Source organism: Phasianus colchicus, chromosome 19 (genome assembly GCF_987193195.1).
Source record: "Phasianus colchicus chromosome 19, bPhaCol1.hap1.1, whole genome shotgun sequence".
In the NCBI taxonomy this organism is placed as follows: domain Eukaryota; kingdom Metazoa; phylum Chordata; class Aves; order Galliformes; family Phasianidae; genus Phasianus; species Phasianus colchicus.
The window spans coordinates 5,413,981-5,429,612 of record NC_143454.1 but is presented as its reverse complement, the minus strand read 5'-3'; the positions used below and the strand labels follow the sequence as shown (position 1 = coordinate 5,429,612).

The following is a 15,632-nucleotide window of genomic DNA, read 5'->3' as shown; positions in this document are numbered from 1 at the left end:
TTTGGGTTCCAACAAACACCACAAAAATCAGCCGATCTCTAAGACCATTTCAAACCTCCAAAGCCCACAGAGCTCAGATGGAAATTGTACACAAATAATTTGAGATACAGGGCTTCAGAAGTTTTGCTCAGGGTTTTCTTCTAGGTTCTAATCAACAGGTTGTAGGACAAATGTCCTTACTGGTGTTCTGGAAATGATATTTCCGCTCTTCTGGATTTGTCCTGTCAGGAGATTCAAGTCAACACCTGGCTGACCAACACAGAATCACTGAGGTTGGAAAGACCAATAATATCACCTAGTCCAAGCATCACCCCATGCCTGTGACTGCCCTGACCACTCAGTGCCACATCTGCCCTTTTCTTCAGCACCTCCAGCAATGGCGGCTCCTCCACCTCCAGTCAGTATTGGGTCATTTCATGTTGGCCTCCTAAATTTAAGGAAAACATTCAAAGTTATTTTATCCAAACTGGTATCTATGCATTATTTTTTCTGCGCAGGAACCATGGATTTACAACACTCTGTAGTTGTAAAAACAATAAAGAAAACTAAAACAGATTGCAGCACACACTATGAGTGTAAAACCATGAAACTCGTGTCTTCTCCCCTTCAGCAGCCTTCTTGCCTTCTACTCATCCTGAACAGCAACTCTCCCTGACCTCTGATATTTATAAACTGCAGCTTCTACTTCAAACCTCTCCTGGTCCTCTGTGCCTGATTTGTTTGCAGCAAAATGCTTGTTGAGTGGTGGTGCTTTTAAAGTGGCAAGGAATGAGTCTGAAAATGCAGTCTAACTAGATTTCATGTTCTTTGTCTGCGTTTGCCTGTTTTAGTTGGGGTACTTAGAGGTCTGAAGGCAAAAGATGAAAACATGTAGTGTGGTTGCTTTTCTCCAGGACAAAGGCACGCAGGCAGGTGATTAACAGAAAAGCCGTATCTACTGGAAGCTGATAAAACTCCCAGGGTAGCACACTGATGCTGTATTACTCCCAGATTCAGTTGGCTCAAAAATAAGGGGAAATTGCATCTGTCCATTTTACCTGTGTAATGAAGAACAGGATTTGGTGGTGGGATTGAGAGGCAGACTGCGTCTCGTGCAGGATGGAACAAAGCCCCACTGCCACTTGCTGTGTCCAGTCTCAGCACAGTCCCTCCCATTTGAATCTGGAGCAGTTGATGGTGTCTGGACCTTGCAGGCCTGGCATTCAATTAGCCTGTTACTACAGTTTCCGTAACAAAGAACCACAATTTTCATCTGAAGGACTGGCTGGATTTTTTATTAATTGAGAAATGACCTTTAAGTGCGTGGAAATACCAATGCTGGCATCTGTAGTTTGCTTGCAGTGTGACAGGATGATAAATCCCTCTACTTATACAGTAAAAAATGATAGTGTTCATTACCAAAGGGAAATTTCTCAGGGTAGAGTACTGGATGTAACACAGGGCTCCCATTCAAAAATGAGTGGGAGATGCAAGGGCTATTTTACTTTGTCATGTAAGTCGACTTAATTTCAGGAAAGCAAACGAAAGCTGCAGGGATTTCCATCAGATGATGGCCCAAATTGCATGTGTATCCAACGTGTGTTATTAACTTCAGCTCTCTCTCTCAAAAAAAGTAGTTATTTCACTTCCAAAGAGTGCATATAAGCAATGCAGTTCAGATTTTAAACCACGCAGTCCCTCACTGCTTAAGCTCTCCTTTGAATTTCTGTTATCTCCAAACTCAAAGCAAACTTCATTTAAAACAAATGAGTTAGAAATCAAAATCACACAATACCATAAACTTCACATGGTATACCTGAAAAAACTGTAAATCAATTCTGACTGGCCCTCTCCCAAACCCACACTGGCTTTGACATCCAGCCAGGTGCAATCAAAATACGTAGGATGCTAGCTGGACCTGTGGAAAAAACAATATGGAGTTTTAACTTTACGACAAAACCCTAACCAGATGATCTCTGCATGGTTCAAAGGATCACCCCAAACACATCACCTGAGCCAGGGCCAGGAACTGTAGAGAAAAAGCAAGAAAAAGAAGGGGATTTAATAATCAACTCATCTTTTGCACAGGCTCACAAGTATGTACTACCACTTGGAGCTCAAGGGGGCAATTAGCACTTGCTCTTGCCTCGTTTGCTATTCAGCAATGCACAGCAAATGGGTGCAAAGGCAAGTGATAACTCACAGTGCACAGCAACACAGAGCACAGTCTTACGGGAGGCACCTGAATGCGTAACTCAACCATTTTCCTGCCACGTGCTCCTGGTTATTCACACCAGAGCTTGCTCTCCCTTCAGCACGGCGACAGGACACACAGGTGCTGCTCTCAAACAACAGCACTTTGCTCCCAGCACTGCCAGGGTTTCACCTAGAAGGATTATTTCTTAGAATCAGCCCTGAGTTGCACTCCCCTATTATGTTCAGACTTCTAAACACGTCCACCGTTAGAAACAGCAGCCAAACGCAACCTGCTGGACAAACAGCATGAAGAAACAGCAAACAAACAAGACCTCGTACTCCACTTCTACAAACATCAGTCTCATTAAAGTTAATTGACGCTTCCAACCTGCAGCAAAAGCTCTGTCTACAACTTCCACGTTGTTGCTCACCAACGTGTGAAGGCATTATAGACTGATAAGTGCTTTAGCAGACTGCATATCCATCCACTGGAGAGTGAGGTTAAACAAATACAGTAGCCAGAACATTATTGTTGGCTGCATGCTCGGGCTCCAGAACTGCCTGTCTCTCACTTGAACCATCCCAGTCCATTGCAGCAAGAGCTGCACAGAGCTACAGGCCAAGGCTGCCCGTGGGGGGGCTGTGGTGAAGGAAAACAATCCCATCCCATACATTTTTACCACTGAGGAGTACAGCAAAAGGCTTTTTTTTTTTTTTCTTCTTCCCCCCCCCCCCCCTTTTGATGGGAGCATTTCATTTGAGAGCAGCTGGCACCAAGAAATCAAGCTGCTAAAGGCAGAATGTGTGCCACGTATTGGGAGGATCTTCAAGGTCATTTTTTGCTGTTGTACTAGTAGACCTGACTCACTGGATCCATTGTAGCTTTGCTAGCTTGGCACTCCTGCAAGGCAAAGCACGACCGAGCTTGTTACAGTCTGCTCCACAGAATCCCCTCCTTGCTGCCCAAAGCAGGTCCCATAAATTTACTCCAACGAAGGAAGCAAGCATCTGGCTGAACAAAGCCCCAGAAGCAACAACAACAAATCCCAGAGAACTTCAGCTTCACCTATTCAGAGTATGGGCACACGGAGATGCCTAGAAGCACTCGGGCAGCACTTCTGATACAAAGGTAGACAAATAGGAATAAAAACCCAGGCAGCAGCAGCCACGAGGTGTGGGACAGGTGCCACCGGAGCAACGAGGACACTGCAGAGCTTTGCCTGCGGCCACAGAGAGCAGCCAAGCAGTGGTTAATGTCTGACCACATGATCGCATACAGGAAAGGTCAAAAGAGTGATTTTTCATTTGAAAACATCTGTGTGTTTAAAGAACAAAACTTTCTCATGTGCAAAAAACTAGGGGCTTCCAGGGCTTTTGTTTCCAGAGTTAAAAGTTGTGTTTTTCAGCTTTGTTTAGGGTTAGGGACATGTAAACACACTGCACAAACCACACACAACCTTCACAACAAAGCACTTCCCCAGACAAGGAGAACTGGGGGTGCCAAGCCCCCCACCCCCATCTCATTTTTTCTCTCAGCTCAGCTGTCCTTGCCGTGCTCCCACCCAGACACCATGTCGTTGACCTCCCCTATATGAAGACATCCACATGCGTCCAATCCCAAGGGTAGAGGCCTGCTCCGGCCTGTCAGCAGGCTTTAATTGGTCACATCTCAGGAGATGATGCATTGGGAAGAGGCTCCAAGTGTAGCAGCAAAGGGAAGGCTGCAGCAGGGCTTGCAGGCTGCACCTCAACTCCAGCCTGCCCCTTGGTTTGCTATCCATCTCCTCAGCTCCACTGAGATTAAACCAGTATGCTGCTTGCTCTGCTGAATACCTGAAGGCAGACCTGTGGTATGCAAATCAGAAGGTTCCCAATTGCTTACCTGAGCTTTTCCCATTGGAATGCTGAGGTAATGGAGCTGCTGACACACAGCCACATTTCTCAGTGAGCTGGGACCATTGCTTCCTCCTGCCCATGCACATCTGCAGCCATGCAGAGCCATGGCTGGAGGTGTCTGGGGAAGCCCACCACCTCCCTCTAACTCCAGTGCAGACCTGGTTGCTCAGAGGAACCCCAAACTCCAACAGATCAAACCAGGAAACCACTTGTGTCCCAGCTGCTTTCATTGAGCTGCCATGGTGACTGAAGGACAAGCATCACCTGCATGGGAAGCTCACAGCTTCCTCAGCCTCACCACCTGTCAGGAACTCACAGCTGCCAGGTCTCAGCCTTTCCCACCAGAAACAACCACTAGGACAAAGGAAAGCTTCCATACAGTGAGCCCTTCCTCTTCTATTAGGTGAAGGTCACAGTGTGAGCACAGTGCAGTGCCTCAGGAAAAGATCTGCTTTGCTAGAAGGCAGCTTTTCAAATACATTTGGATGGAGAAAGGTGAAGAGAAGGGGTTAAATAGGGCCTTCAAAAGCACCTTGCTCATTAGGAATCCAGTGGCAGCTAGGTGCTCAGGCATCTCTGTAAATACTAAACCAAGACTTTCCCAACTAAACACCCAAACACACCTTGGAATTTGGTGTTGGCTGCCCTCACAGGATTTTTTAAGAAGCTGAGCTGCACAAAAGTACCGCTCCACCAGGACAAGAGGGGCCCAGCTGAGGGCAGCAGGGCTGTGGGCAAGTGACAGGGACACATGAGGTCACAGAGAATCAAACCCGCCTTGCATCCCCTGTGCAACCTTGACTAAGTTATCCCCAAGTCCTGCTTCAGTTTCTGTGTCAGAAGAGGGACTCGTGATGCAAGGGTTAATTACCAAAACACAGGACAACAAGAACCTCTGCCCCAGATGCTAGGAAGAAGCAACGACCAGCATGGCTGGCAGTTTGATGTTCTGCTGAAATGAGTGGAGCTGGTACATGTGTGCATGGGTAGCAGCACTGATCATGGAAACAGCCATGTACAAAGTGGGTGAATTGTGTCTGCTTACCAGATTCACCACTGAAAAGACCTCAGAGGAAATGGTGATTCTTAAACTTCATGGGCAATTTTTATAAAAGAAGAGTGTTAATTTGGGGTTCCTCAGCAATTATGGCTCCAATTAAGGCAGCATGCTCCAGGAACTTGAAGCAACACAAGAGTTTATCCAAATGGTCCCCAGCTTCAAGTTTTTATTTTTGAAAGTCAGGTGGGGACAGAGGGATTGAGGGACTTTCTAACATGGCATCCCTTCAGGACAGGACTGGATAAGCACTGTCATCTGAAAATCATGCCTTTTAGAGACATCTTGAGATGAACACCCCAAAATTGAATGGCATGCAAAATATGAGGCCTCTCATGACAATGTGGGCGAAAATGCCTACAGTACTCCGAACAAGTAGTGCAGACAATCCTCCATTTAAAAGAAAAAATAAATTCCCTGCTACTGGCATGAGAAAGTTTACTTTCAGGCTTAAAGAAATGATCGTGTGGTTTTGAGGATGGCATTCCGTTCTGCTGAAGAATAGCACCCTGCCTGCCTGTCTATCTGTGGCTTTGTAGCTACATTACAATCTTGGAGAGCTCTGTTTACATATTTTACATGTTTTCTTGTGCAGAACACGAAACCAAATTACATAGTAAAGGACGTTACGGTTTCACTCCTGCACGCTTTTCCATCCTCTCCTTCCAATCGTGTTTTAATTCCATCCAAAATAATTGACTGGGTATTTTTAACTGTGCTTGATTGACTGGCAATCCTTCAGGCAGGTTTGTTTGCTGTTGCACAGGGAAATCATGCAAAAGCTGGAGAAGCTACATGCCAGGGGGGTAGGGAGAGGACGGCCAGGGCGGGGGTGGGATGAGAAATGCCGAGAACCCTTCATGCATGAACAAAGCAGACGTGTCGATGCATTTATGCAAAATCATTCTGCTCTGAATGGAGAGGGACCCAAGACAAACAACCCGGATGGGATGCAGGAGAGCTATCCCACGCTTATGGCTGGACATGCTCTGCATCTAAAGGATGGTGAGCAGCAGCAGCAGACGGAGAGACTGGCAGGTTGAGGGGCAAGGGCCGAGGAGGGGGGTCTCCTTTCAGAGCAGTGCATGCTAACGAGCACCGCTGTGGTTGCAGGGTCCGGCTTTCCAGCTCGCTGATGCCGGGGGGTCCGAGCTGTTTTCAATTACAGCGTGTAATCTGGGTGGGCGGCTGGGTGTACAGCAGATATGATCATAAAATGGTAAGTTACTTCCTAAAGAAGCACATAATCCTTTACTATTATCCAGGACAATATTCCTTTCTTGCCTTTCTTCTCCTTGCCTCTAGCAACAACAAATGGGATGGAATTCTGCTCTCCTTTAGTTAGTGGTACACGTCTCCTGGTCCTGGGAAGAAGCAGCACCAATTTCCGGCACCTGAGGATTTTTGGTTTGACCTTTGTCTCTGAAAAGGTCAGACCGAACCTCTTTGAGAGTACTGATCACTGCTTTGCTCTCTGCATCATCCTTTGTTTCTTTTATCTATTTTCTGTACTGTACACAAAGGGAACACAGTGTACCAGCCCCTGGTACTCACTGTTCTTTCCCCTTAGATGACTTGCATATGTGCTCTTGAAAAATTATTCTAAAAACTAGGGGGGGAGGGGAGTGGAAAGAAAAAAAAATCCCTTGAGTGTTTGGCAAAATTGCTTGGAATCTCCACTGACATCTCATTGTGTTCTCTCTGTCCTCCCCTTACACAAATCAGTCAGAGGCTACGACATCAGGCGTGGGGTCTGCTGGTACCACTGCCATGAGCACAGGAGCACTGCAAGAAGGGATACAGGGATGAGAGGGAGGGATCCACTGTCCATCCCAGCAGGAACAGGCAGCCAGGTGATGGGCAGCATCCCCTGCTCTTCAGCCAGCTCTGGATTGCCTTTAAGGGTAACACTCTTTCTCAGCCATCCCTCTGTTACTGGGCCTTTTGTCAAGCTATCCCATTTTTCTCTTTTGTTTTCTTTCTTCAGAAAACTGAGATCATCTCTGAGCAGCACACATCTTTGCAGCATCCCTCACCTTGGCACGAACCCTCTGCATGGACCATATCCTCCAACGAGGCAAAGCAGCAATGCAAACATGTGAAGAAGGACCAGTGGAGCTCCCCAGGCAAACAACATCACCTCGTTTGGCAAAAAAAGATTGCAGCTTCCCCAGTAATATATGTGGGAAACAAGGTTTCTAGCTATTAGAGCAAGGAGCTGGTGGAACAGTTTTCCAGTAATTCTGTAATGGGAACAAAAGGCCAAACGGAGAGGATAAAATCCGGTTAATTCACCAACAGGATGATGTGAAATGGCTGAAAGAACTAAAATGCAGTGGATGTGTTGATCCCAGACCCCCCTTCAGGTCTGTGCTCACAGACACTGCCAGCCCTGAGCAGTATTCTTTTTATCCAAGATATGAGCAATGCCATTTCAAGATCTCCTCAACTTCCTGGTCCTGGGGACACCTGGGCCTAACACTGCCCAGTGCAAAGTCTCTTAGGGAAAGCGAGGTTCAGTACTCAAACAGTTGCTTTATCTTTCTGCTCCCTGATTTTAAACTCTATTAAATGGACTGGAAACCAGAGAATGTTGCTGTGAAAAGGCTTAGTTAATCCGCATTCACTGAAAAGATATGAAATATACCATAATTTAAGGCAGGTGAGTTCCCCAGAGTTCCCCTGCCTGAACTCACCTGAGCTTTGGGCTCAGGGATGCCCTTCCCCAGCTCCTGGTGAAGGAGGCTCTGCAGTATCTGCAGGATGGCTGAAAGAAAGACTCAGTTTTGGGCTCCCTTGAACTAATTTTTGACTTGGAAATTCTCTGAACTACGGTGCATGAGCCAGCACTGGAAATGTGCTCAGACGAGTACAGCAAAGCTACATTCCTCTTGCGACAGCCTGTGCAGTGTCCAGTTCATCTTTTTCCAGAACTGGTCTCTGATCACTCATGGTTCCTCCATTAATGGTTTTTCTTAGCGGGATTTTGTACTCAACCTCCAGAGATCAGCAGTTCAAAGCCTGGCTCGGCTATAAATAACAAAGACATTTGCGAAGCAAATCATCTTATTAAAAATGGGGATCTTTTTCTCTTCCACCAACCACAATAAAACCCTTTACCGTTGAAGAGCAACAGGACTTGGCTGTGAATGGGGAAGTTCAAAAAGGGCCACTTGCAGAGCCGACAGACAGACACCCTCCCTCTTCTCAGCAAGATCACCCCAAAGGAAAGGAATGGCTTCTCCATTAAAAGTTGCAGGTTTCCTCTCTCCCCACTCCTGTTCAAGATTGCCCTATTTGCTGGCTTTGCAGGATCTTTGGGGAATTATCTTCAGAGTTATATTTATTAGTCAAAGTAAAACTGTGTGGCAGAGAACTTCATCATTTTTCTCTTCAATTTTGTCACAGTATTTTCTTACCAGCTTGAAGCTTTTGCTCTGCCATGCTTCTTCTTCCAGTATTCAAAATATTTTTGTGCTCTTGCCTTCTCTTTTTGTTGGAAAGTTCAGGTATACTGCAATTCCTGACATCTTTCTCTGGACAGCTGAAGACTATGTTTGTTGCAGTGAGTCTGGATGAGTGCAATTGTGGGAACTGCAATAGGGGCAGGAGGGGGCCTCTATTTGTGGGAAAGATGTAATAAGAATCCTCTTCCACAGCTTCTTACTCCATAGCAGCCCCTGTGGGGCACCCAGGGGGAGAACAGGGTGTGTTAGTGTGGGAAGAAAAATGAATCCCAGGATCTGTGCATCTAGCAGCCTCAGGAAAGAGCCCCCTTTTCATTAACTGTGCCTAAGATGTGCAGTTCTTCCTGCACAGGGGAAAAGCCAGTACTGACAATGATATAGGAAGAAATATACATATGTATATGTATATATGTATAGTGACTTGAACTAAACAGCTTCTGTGCAACTGGGAGGAAATACAATGAAAGACAAAGCTGCTGGGGGACTGCTGCTCAGAATCACCAATGTAAATACCAACTTTCAAGTCTTGATCACGTGCTGCTGTTACAGGTACAGAAAGGTCATCAATAAGCCACCTAAAGATCCATCAGTCCCTTCCTATGCTCCTCTACTATAAAGGCCATAGAGAAAACTACAGATAAGCCATTCTCCAGATGCAGGAGAGGCCGTCAGCAAGACAAAAGGAGCAAAGGCATCTCTTCCCAGGTCACTCCAACCATGGTCACTCCAACCAGTGTGCAGTGGGAGCACAGATTCTGAGTCCACCAATGCCACAGCAAGAACAGGACGGCCATCCTGAGTCCACACACCACACATTCCTAATTAGCAGCCCTCACTGATGGATCTTCACTGGTAATGGTAAAGCTGGGATTGACCGTGGAGACCAATGGCTGCCTTTCTGAACCCACACTTTGCCAGGCTCAGGAGTGCTTTACATGGTGTAAGGAGGCCACATCCTCCCCCTCCTGCTGGTGGTGAGAAGCCTGACCCTGGCTGGGTAGGAACTGGTTGGAGAAACAAGTCCCAGGGGACTTCCAGTAGTGGCAGCTATTCACAAAACAGATCAGTCGGAGCGCCCTTTGTCTGCCTATTTATGCCGACTGGATCTGTCCTTCAGCTAGTATAAATCTGCCCAGAGCTACTGCCTTTCTGTAGTCCTTGCCAGTGTACACCAGCTGATGACTTAATGCTAGCATCAATAATCTTTAGCACAAGAAAAGCCCTGAGAAATAAACAGAGCTGCAGAAAACCCCACACAACCAGTCCATCAACACCGATAATATTTCACACACGGCGGATGGCAAGGAGAGGCTGTTTACAAACTCACTGCAAGAGCAGGAGGGAAAAGAACGGCCCGGGAGCGTGCACAGCCCTTATTGCTGAATTCCTCCTGCTGCTGATAACAGGTACCGAGGATCTGCGGAGGATGTCAGATTAGAAATCAAGCTGTAAAAATACCCTGTGCTGGCGCTTGCATTTCTGTGCTGGTGTGATGTTGCTGACTAGTCCTCTCTGGCTTTAAATATGATGCTGTCAGTACTGTGAATATTTCTTAATCTGCACTGAAGAGTGGCTGCCAGGAAAGTAGAAGTGGCCGTCTATCAGCCTTGCTTGTGCAGAAAGAGTGATTGTTTGAAGGGGGGCTCTTTGACCTTTTCATTTTTCAAATGTGTGTCTGTTTGCCAAGAACGTGTCATTCTTTGTAAGCATTTTGTTGTTCAAAACAAATCTTCTACTGCGAACTTTTTTCTCCTCCCTTAGTACGATGCCATTCTGCAGCCTCATATGAGCATGTGATGAAGATCCACCTGAAAACAACAAGCAAGGGCATACGTCCTGCTCCTAAAGAACAGGAAACGGGCGATGTCTTAAGGAATTGTGCAAACAGGGCCAGAGTGTTCAACCTGCAGAAGGAACCCTATGCTATCAAGAAAGTCCTCCCCAGCTTTTGCTCATAAACAGTCCTCCAAGAGTAAATAAGAGTAAATAAGTAGAGATGGCTGAGATGCACCACAGTGAGAAACCTGGAGCTCAGAAACAGGCTGAGCAAAACTAAGGCAGAAATACAGCCATGCAGAGTAATGGGTCTCGAGATAGCTAAGAATGAGAAAACGTTTTAAATTGGGAAATACATCCTTAAAATGCTTTCAAGTGCTTTGAGAGTGTCAGGTAATTATGAGAAATGGGGATGGTGAACAAACAGGCAGCTTATGTATTCTGTACATTACTGCGCACTGCACTCAAACATATCTTTCATGGCATTCCTGATGAGAAGCCAACACAAATGCCACTCTGATTAATCAGGAAAGTACCCAGCAACAACATGAAAAGTTTGCACAACACCAGCAAGCACACAACCTACTCTGAAAGATATCTGGGTAAAGAAAGGTGCTCCTTTCATCACTACAAAACCCCCTAAGGCTCAGTGCTTGCGCAGATAATGAAGCCAAACATGTTTACACACCAGTGATCATTACACGCGGTGATTAGAGGAGATGTTGGGTTAATTTTCATCTCAAGCACTCCTCTAGGTAACAGTGATGACCCGCTGCCCCACCTCACCTCCCCAGAGTGACAAGTCAGGTGCTCCTCCACAGGCTGCAAGTCTGCCTTGTTCCTGGCGAAAACAAAGGCTTTCCTAACATGTATGATTAAAAAGGTCAATGAACCCCATGTGCCTGCGCTGGTGTAATACAACCAGCTGAGCTAAAGCAAAAATTCCTTTTGCTGGAAGTAAATAGCACACTGTTATCTCCCCAGGGCCCAGCCAATAACAGGAGGCATGTTCCCATTCACTCCGCCAGTGTGTGATATGCTAGTGCTCTGCCTATAAATACAACAGCTTGGTTTCCTTGTTTTTTTCTTAACAAGGCTGTGACAACTTCATCTCTTCTGGGTACAACAAACATGCTTGAGCTGTGGGGACACAGCAGGGCTTTCTGCTGTGTGTGTTCACAGTGGTGTTTTCTCCACCGCGTGACCATATGCTGCCTACTGCACAGTGGCTGCATTCCTACCAGAGCACGAGGAGAAAATGAGGGCAGCAAATCACAGTGGGATGGGGACGGAGGGCTCAGGGACATGCACATTCAGCAGCACCTCAACTGGAGACAGCAGGCTTTGGTACAACAGCCCACAGAGCTCCAATCAGAACAAAGTGACGAAGGCATTGGTAGGGGTCCAGAAGAAAGTTCCTTTTCCAGTGTGAAATAATAAATGAGACCATGACAAAAAGGCAACACTGGGCTCAAGATTCTGCCTTGGTACCGTGCCAGCTAACCACGCTTCAGACTTTTAGAACTGACCTGGTCATTAATTTGTTACAGACTTGTGCAATGTGAACAAGGCCAAGTCTCTTGGATAAAGATTTTTTCTCTTGCAAAGCCAAGGGGAAATGCTTAGTGTTTACTATTCAGAGAGAAATCCGCTTGTCGTATCTGTGACATTGCATTCCTCTCTGCACTGCCCACCCAGAACACCTCCCAGATAACCAGACTGCAAGAACAACTTGGCTGCATCAAATCCAAAGTCCATCTGATTCACTGTTCTGCCTAGCAGGGGACAATGGTGGATGCTGAAGGGAGAATATACAAAGTAGCTCTTGTATATGATCATCCTTTTCTTGCTTTATTCTCAAAACAAACAAACAAACAAACAAAAAACCAAAAAAAAACCACCAAGCAATGCTGGCTTTCTTAAATCAGAGGGTTGCATCTGGGCTGTTGCATCTGCATGGTGTACAGCTCTGTTTTCTAGGCATTTATCTAAGATCTTTTTGAACTCATTTGGATCTAATTCTCTCAGGGAGACAAAAGGTAAAGTTATGGTAACTGGAGCTATTTATGTTACAAAGGAGACATGTAAGAAAGGGGTTAAAGCTAATGAATGGCTTTGGGAATGGAAGGGACCTTTCTCAGAATAGAACAATAGGGTGCTTTTATGAAACCGGGAGGCAGAAAACACAAAACTATTAAAAAAGAAAGAACACTCTTTTGTATTATTCTACATTAGCCTTCAGAACTCATTGCCACAAGATAGAACCCTGTGCTGGCAGCAGAGAGCCTGCCTAGTCTTTTGGGTGGTGATAGTTTGCTAGAGGTGACTGCTGCACAGCTTACTGAACCACGCAGAGCACAACTTCAGCCAGTTTGCAGAGGGATGCCTGTAACTGAATTTCAGCTCCATCACTACTGAGAAAGAGGGCAATGGCTGCCATCTTCCTCGGTGAGCTGGCGGGCACCCATGAGTGCTGACCATCTTGTTACATTCATAAATGTCCTCGATGGACTCCACTTTCAAGGGGAGGTGACAGAGTCTGCTTCCCTTACCTGGGTTGCTGCTGGCTGACCGATGACCACCCAGCCTGGGCACTGCTGGTCGCTGTGATGGGAGACGGAGACGTTGGAAGCCCACTGATCCAGGAAGCCTTTGGGAGTGTAAACGCCGCAGTCTTTGATGCTGGTCATTTGCTCAAATTCCTCGCATACTCCATCGCCGTCGTGGAAATAACACCTGCTGGGTTCATCTGCCAGAAGAAACCAAAGAGGAAAAATCATAACACAGCTACACGTCTGTGGCTTAGTTGCTAGGATCTGATAACACTAGTGGTGCATCTGCTGGTCCCAAGCACTGGGAAGTAAGAGCATTGGCCAATAGAAGGTGATTTTTAGAAAGCTCATCAAGAACAGTTCATTTTGTTATTGGGCAAAACCCTCAGAATATTCCTTACAGTAAGAGATTTTCTGCTTATTTTTGTCTATCGCTATTTAAAAGGATGGGGACAGAAGAAAGTAAAGATCAAAAACACACAGGAAGAGAAATGTGGGTATTGGCATCCATTTCCATCCCTGACTTGGATGGAAAAAAGCCAACTGAGGTCTGGTCTACAATGTTTCCCTTTTTGTTCTTAAAAGATATCTGCAAAACAACAACAACAGCATCTGTGAATTTACAGATGGTGAAAACAGCCAAGATCACAGCCACAGCCACCAAGGGCCACGCAGATCTGTCTGTCCAAAGAGCAGAGTATGCATAGAGTGAGGTGAGCTTGCCACATACACACAACAGCTTCAACCAACGTAACTAAGATCTGACCTGAAAGGATCAAAAGCAGCAGGAGACTTTATTATCCTTGTCCATTTATTCTGTGGCTTCTCTAATGAGGCTACCAACAAAGATGCCAAATTTTTGAGGTTGTTTCTCTAACACCGGCCCATTAAAAACTGAACCAAGATCCATCTACTCTTTTCAAACAGACTGCATAGCAATAATGACTTTCAGTCATTAGAGTACTCTGTGAAATGGAAACCTTTGACCCGCTGGTATCCTATTTTGTATTGTATTATCATTGCCAGTCCCCAGAGGTATCCAGTTCTGACAGCCTGTTGTATTTTTGTCTGGCAAATAAGCCTGCTGAAAAAATGGTAGGAAATTAGCCAGAGCTGCGAGCTGGACTGATGGAAACGATCCCCAAGGACAGCCCTGCTGGTAGCGTTGGACTCTCTCAAGCTAGGTGTCAGAAAATCCAACGGCTGCTCAATTTTGAGCTACTTCCAAACTACGGAATCCCCTGTTTATTTTTCATCATAGTTTACTCAATGAAATACCATCATGAGCCAAAAAAAAAAAAAAAAATCATTTTATTGCGATTCAATTATTTAATGACTTTCTCTCCTTTTTCCCTCCCTTCCTCCCAATCCTCTGTGCAAAACTGCAGGTCCTTGAGAGAGTATGAGTTTGAAAGAATGGAGAAGCCCATCAGGGAACAAAGTCATTGTGGTTTCATTTCATGAAACCTCTGCAGCCAACTTGCATACGTGGGTAAGCGTGTAGTTGCTGGGCCAGCACTCGGAGCTGGCAAAAGTGAGCCTGGAAGCTGGTCAGCAGTGTGAGCACAGCTCTGTGTCTGGGGTAGTATTCAAGGGATGGCCAAACTTCTCGACCTAAGAAGTCACCTCTTAAAGTCTTCACATGGCCACTGAGCACGTAGCACACACCTTGAAGGGTTTGGAGGAGCAGTGCTGTGAGTGCTTTGCAGAAAGAGGATGACAATGTCTCCCCAGGGTGTGCCATTACACCAGTGGGAGGGGGCTGGGGTGGATGTACAGATGGGCCCTAATGCAACCCAGAAGCACTGCAATGGCCTGCGGCCCTTCCTCTCGTGTTGCTCAAGGGCCCCAGTGCCAGCAGGGCCCCACTCCCCATCATCTGGTACCAACCCAGCTGGGAATGTGACGCTGAACTGCTCGTGGGCCCTGAGAGCCCCAGCTGTGTCACACCTTATTCTTCCATGGGGTGCATTAGTGCCACACCAGTGAGGTGGGGGAGAGACGTAGTGTGTGCCTGGTGAGCCCGAGGAAGGGGTAGAGCTCCACATAATGGAGACTTGCTTCCCTCACCGTATCTTTCTGCATCTCTTGCCCTATGGAGACGTATCAAGGCATAGGACGGATCTCTGCCATGCCCCAGAACAGCAGGACAAAGCAAAGCAGCTCACGTGCTGCAGAGCACTGTGTCCCAGTTTGAGCGAGAGCCTCAGCAGACACCTCTGAGAAAGGCTCAGCTCTGGAAAGGCTGTGGTCGGCAACCAAAAAGCCTCAAAAACAAATCCAAATACACGAAAATAGTTATTGTTTGGAGTTTCTTTGTCATTTAATGAAAAGAAATAATTCTTTAAAAAGGAAAAAAAAAAAGACAGCCCTAATGTATTAAAAAGACCCAACCTTCAGCCTGTGGGTAGTCAGATGTACACTTGCAGTGACACACTGGCACCCAAATACATCCTCCTGCATGTCCACGTTGACATGGACACTGACAGATGCACACACCTTTTACACAGCCCCAGTGATGCAAAGACAGCCAGAAACTCACAGCTACTTCCCCTGCCTCCCTGAAGCTTGGACTTCTTTTCACGAGAGGCACTGAAGTAAGCACAACATTTATATAGCCAACACAGTCCTGCACTGGCTCCAAATGTTCCCTCCTAATGCGATGATAAACGTAATGGGCTTCTGATAAGATCATGTGTTTGGGATAAA

The 15,632-nt window shown here is 46.3% G+C and overlaps 1 protein-coding gene across 5 annotated transcripts in view; it reads right to left on the bottom strand.

The window, feature by feature from the left end:
* PAPPA (pappalysin 1) overlaps nt 1–15,632 on the bottom strand; it is a 345,861-nt gene that overhangs the window by 56,539 nt on the left and 273,690 nt on the right. For all 5 annotated transcript variants that reach the window (XR_016458996.1, XM_090121651.1, XM_090121650.1 and 2 more), the window contains one exon: nt 12,924–13,120. Coding sequence is in view for 4 of the 5 variants with exons in the window: in XM_090121651.1 (XP_089977777.1) it covers nt 12,924–13,120 (197 nt within the window). In the remaining variant the exon portion in view is untranslated. The remainder of the gene's footprint in view (nt 1–12,923; nt 13,121–15,632) is intronic.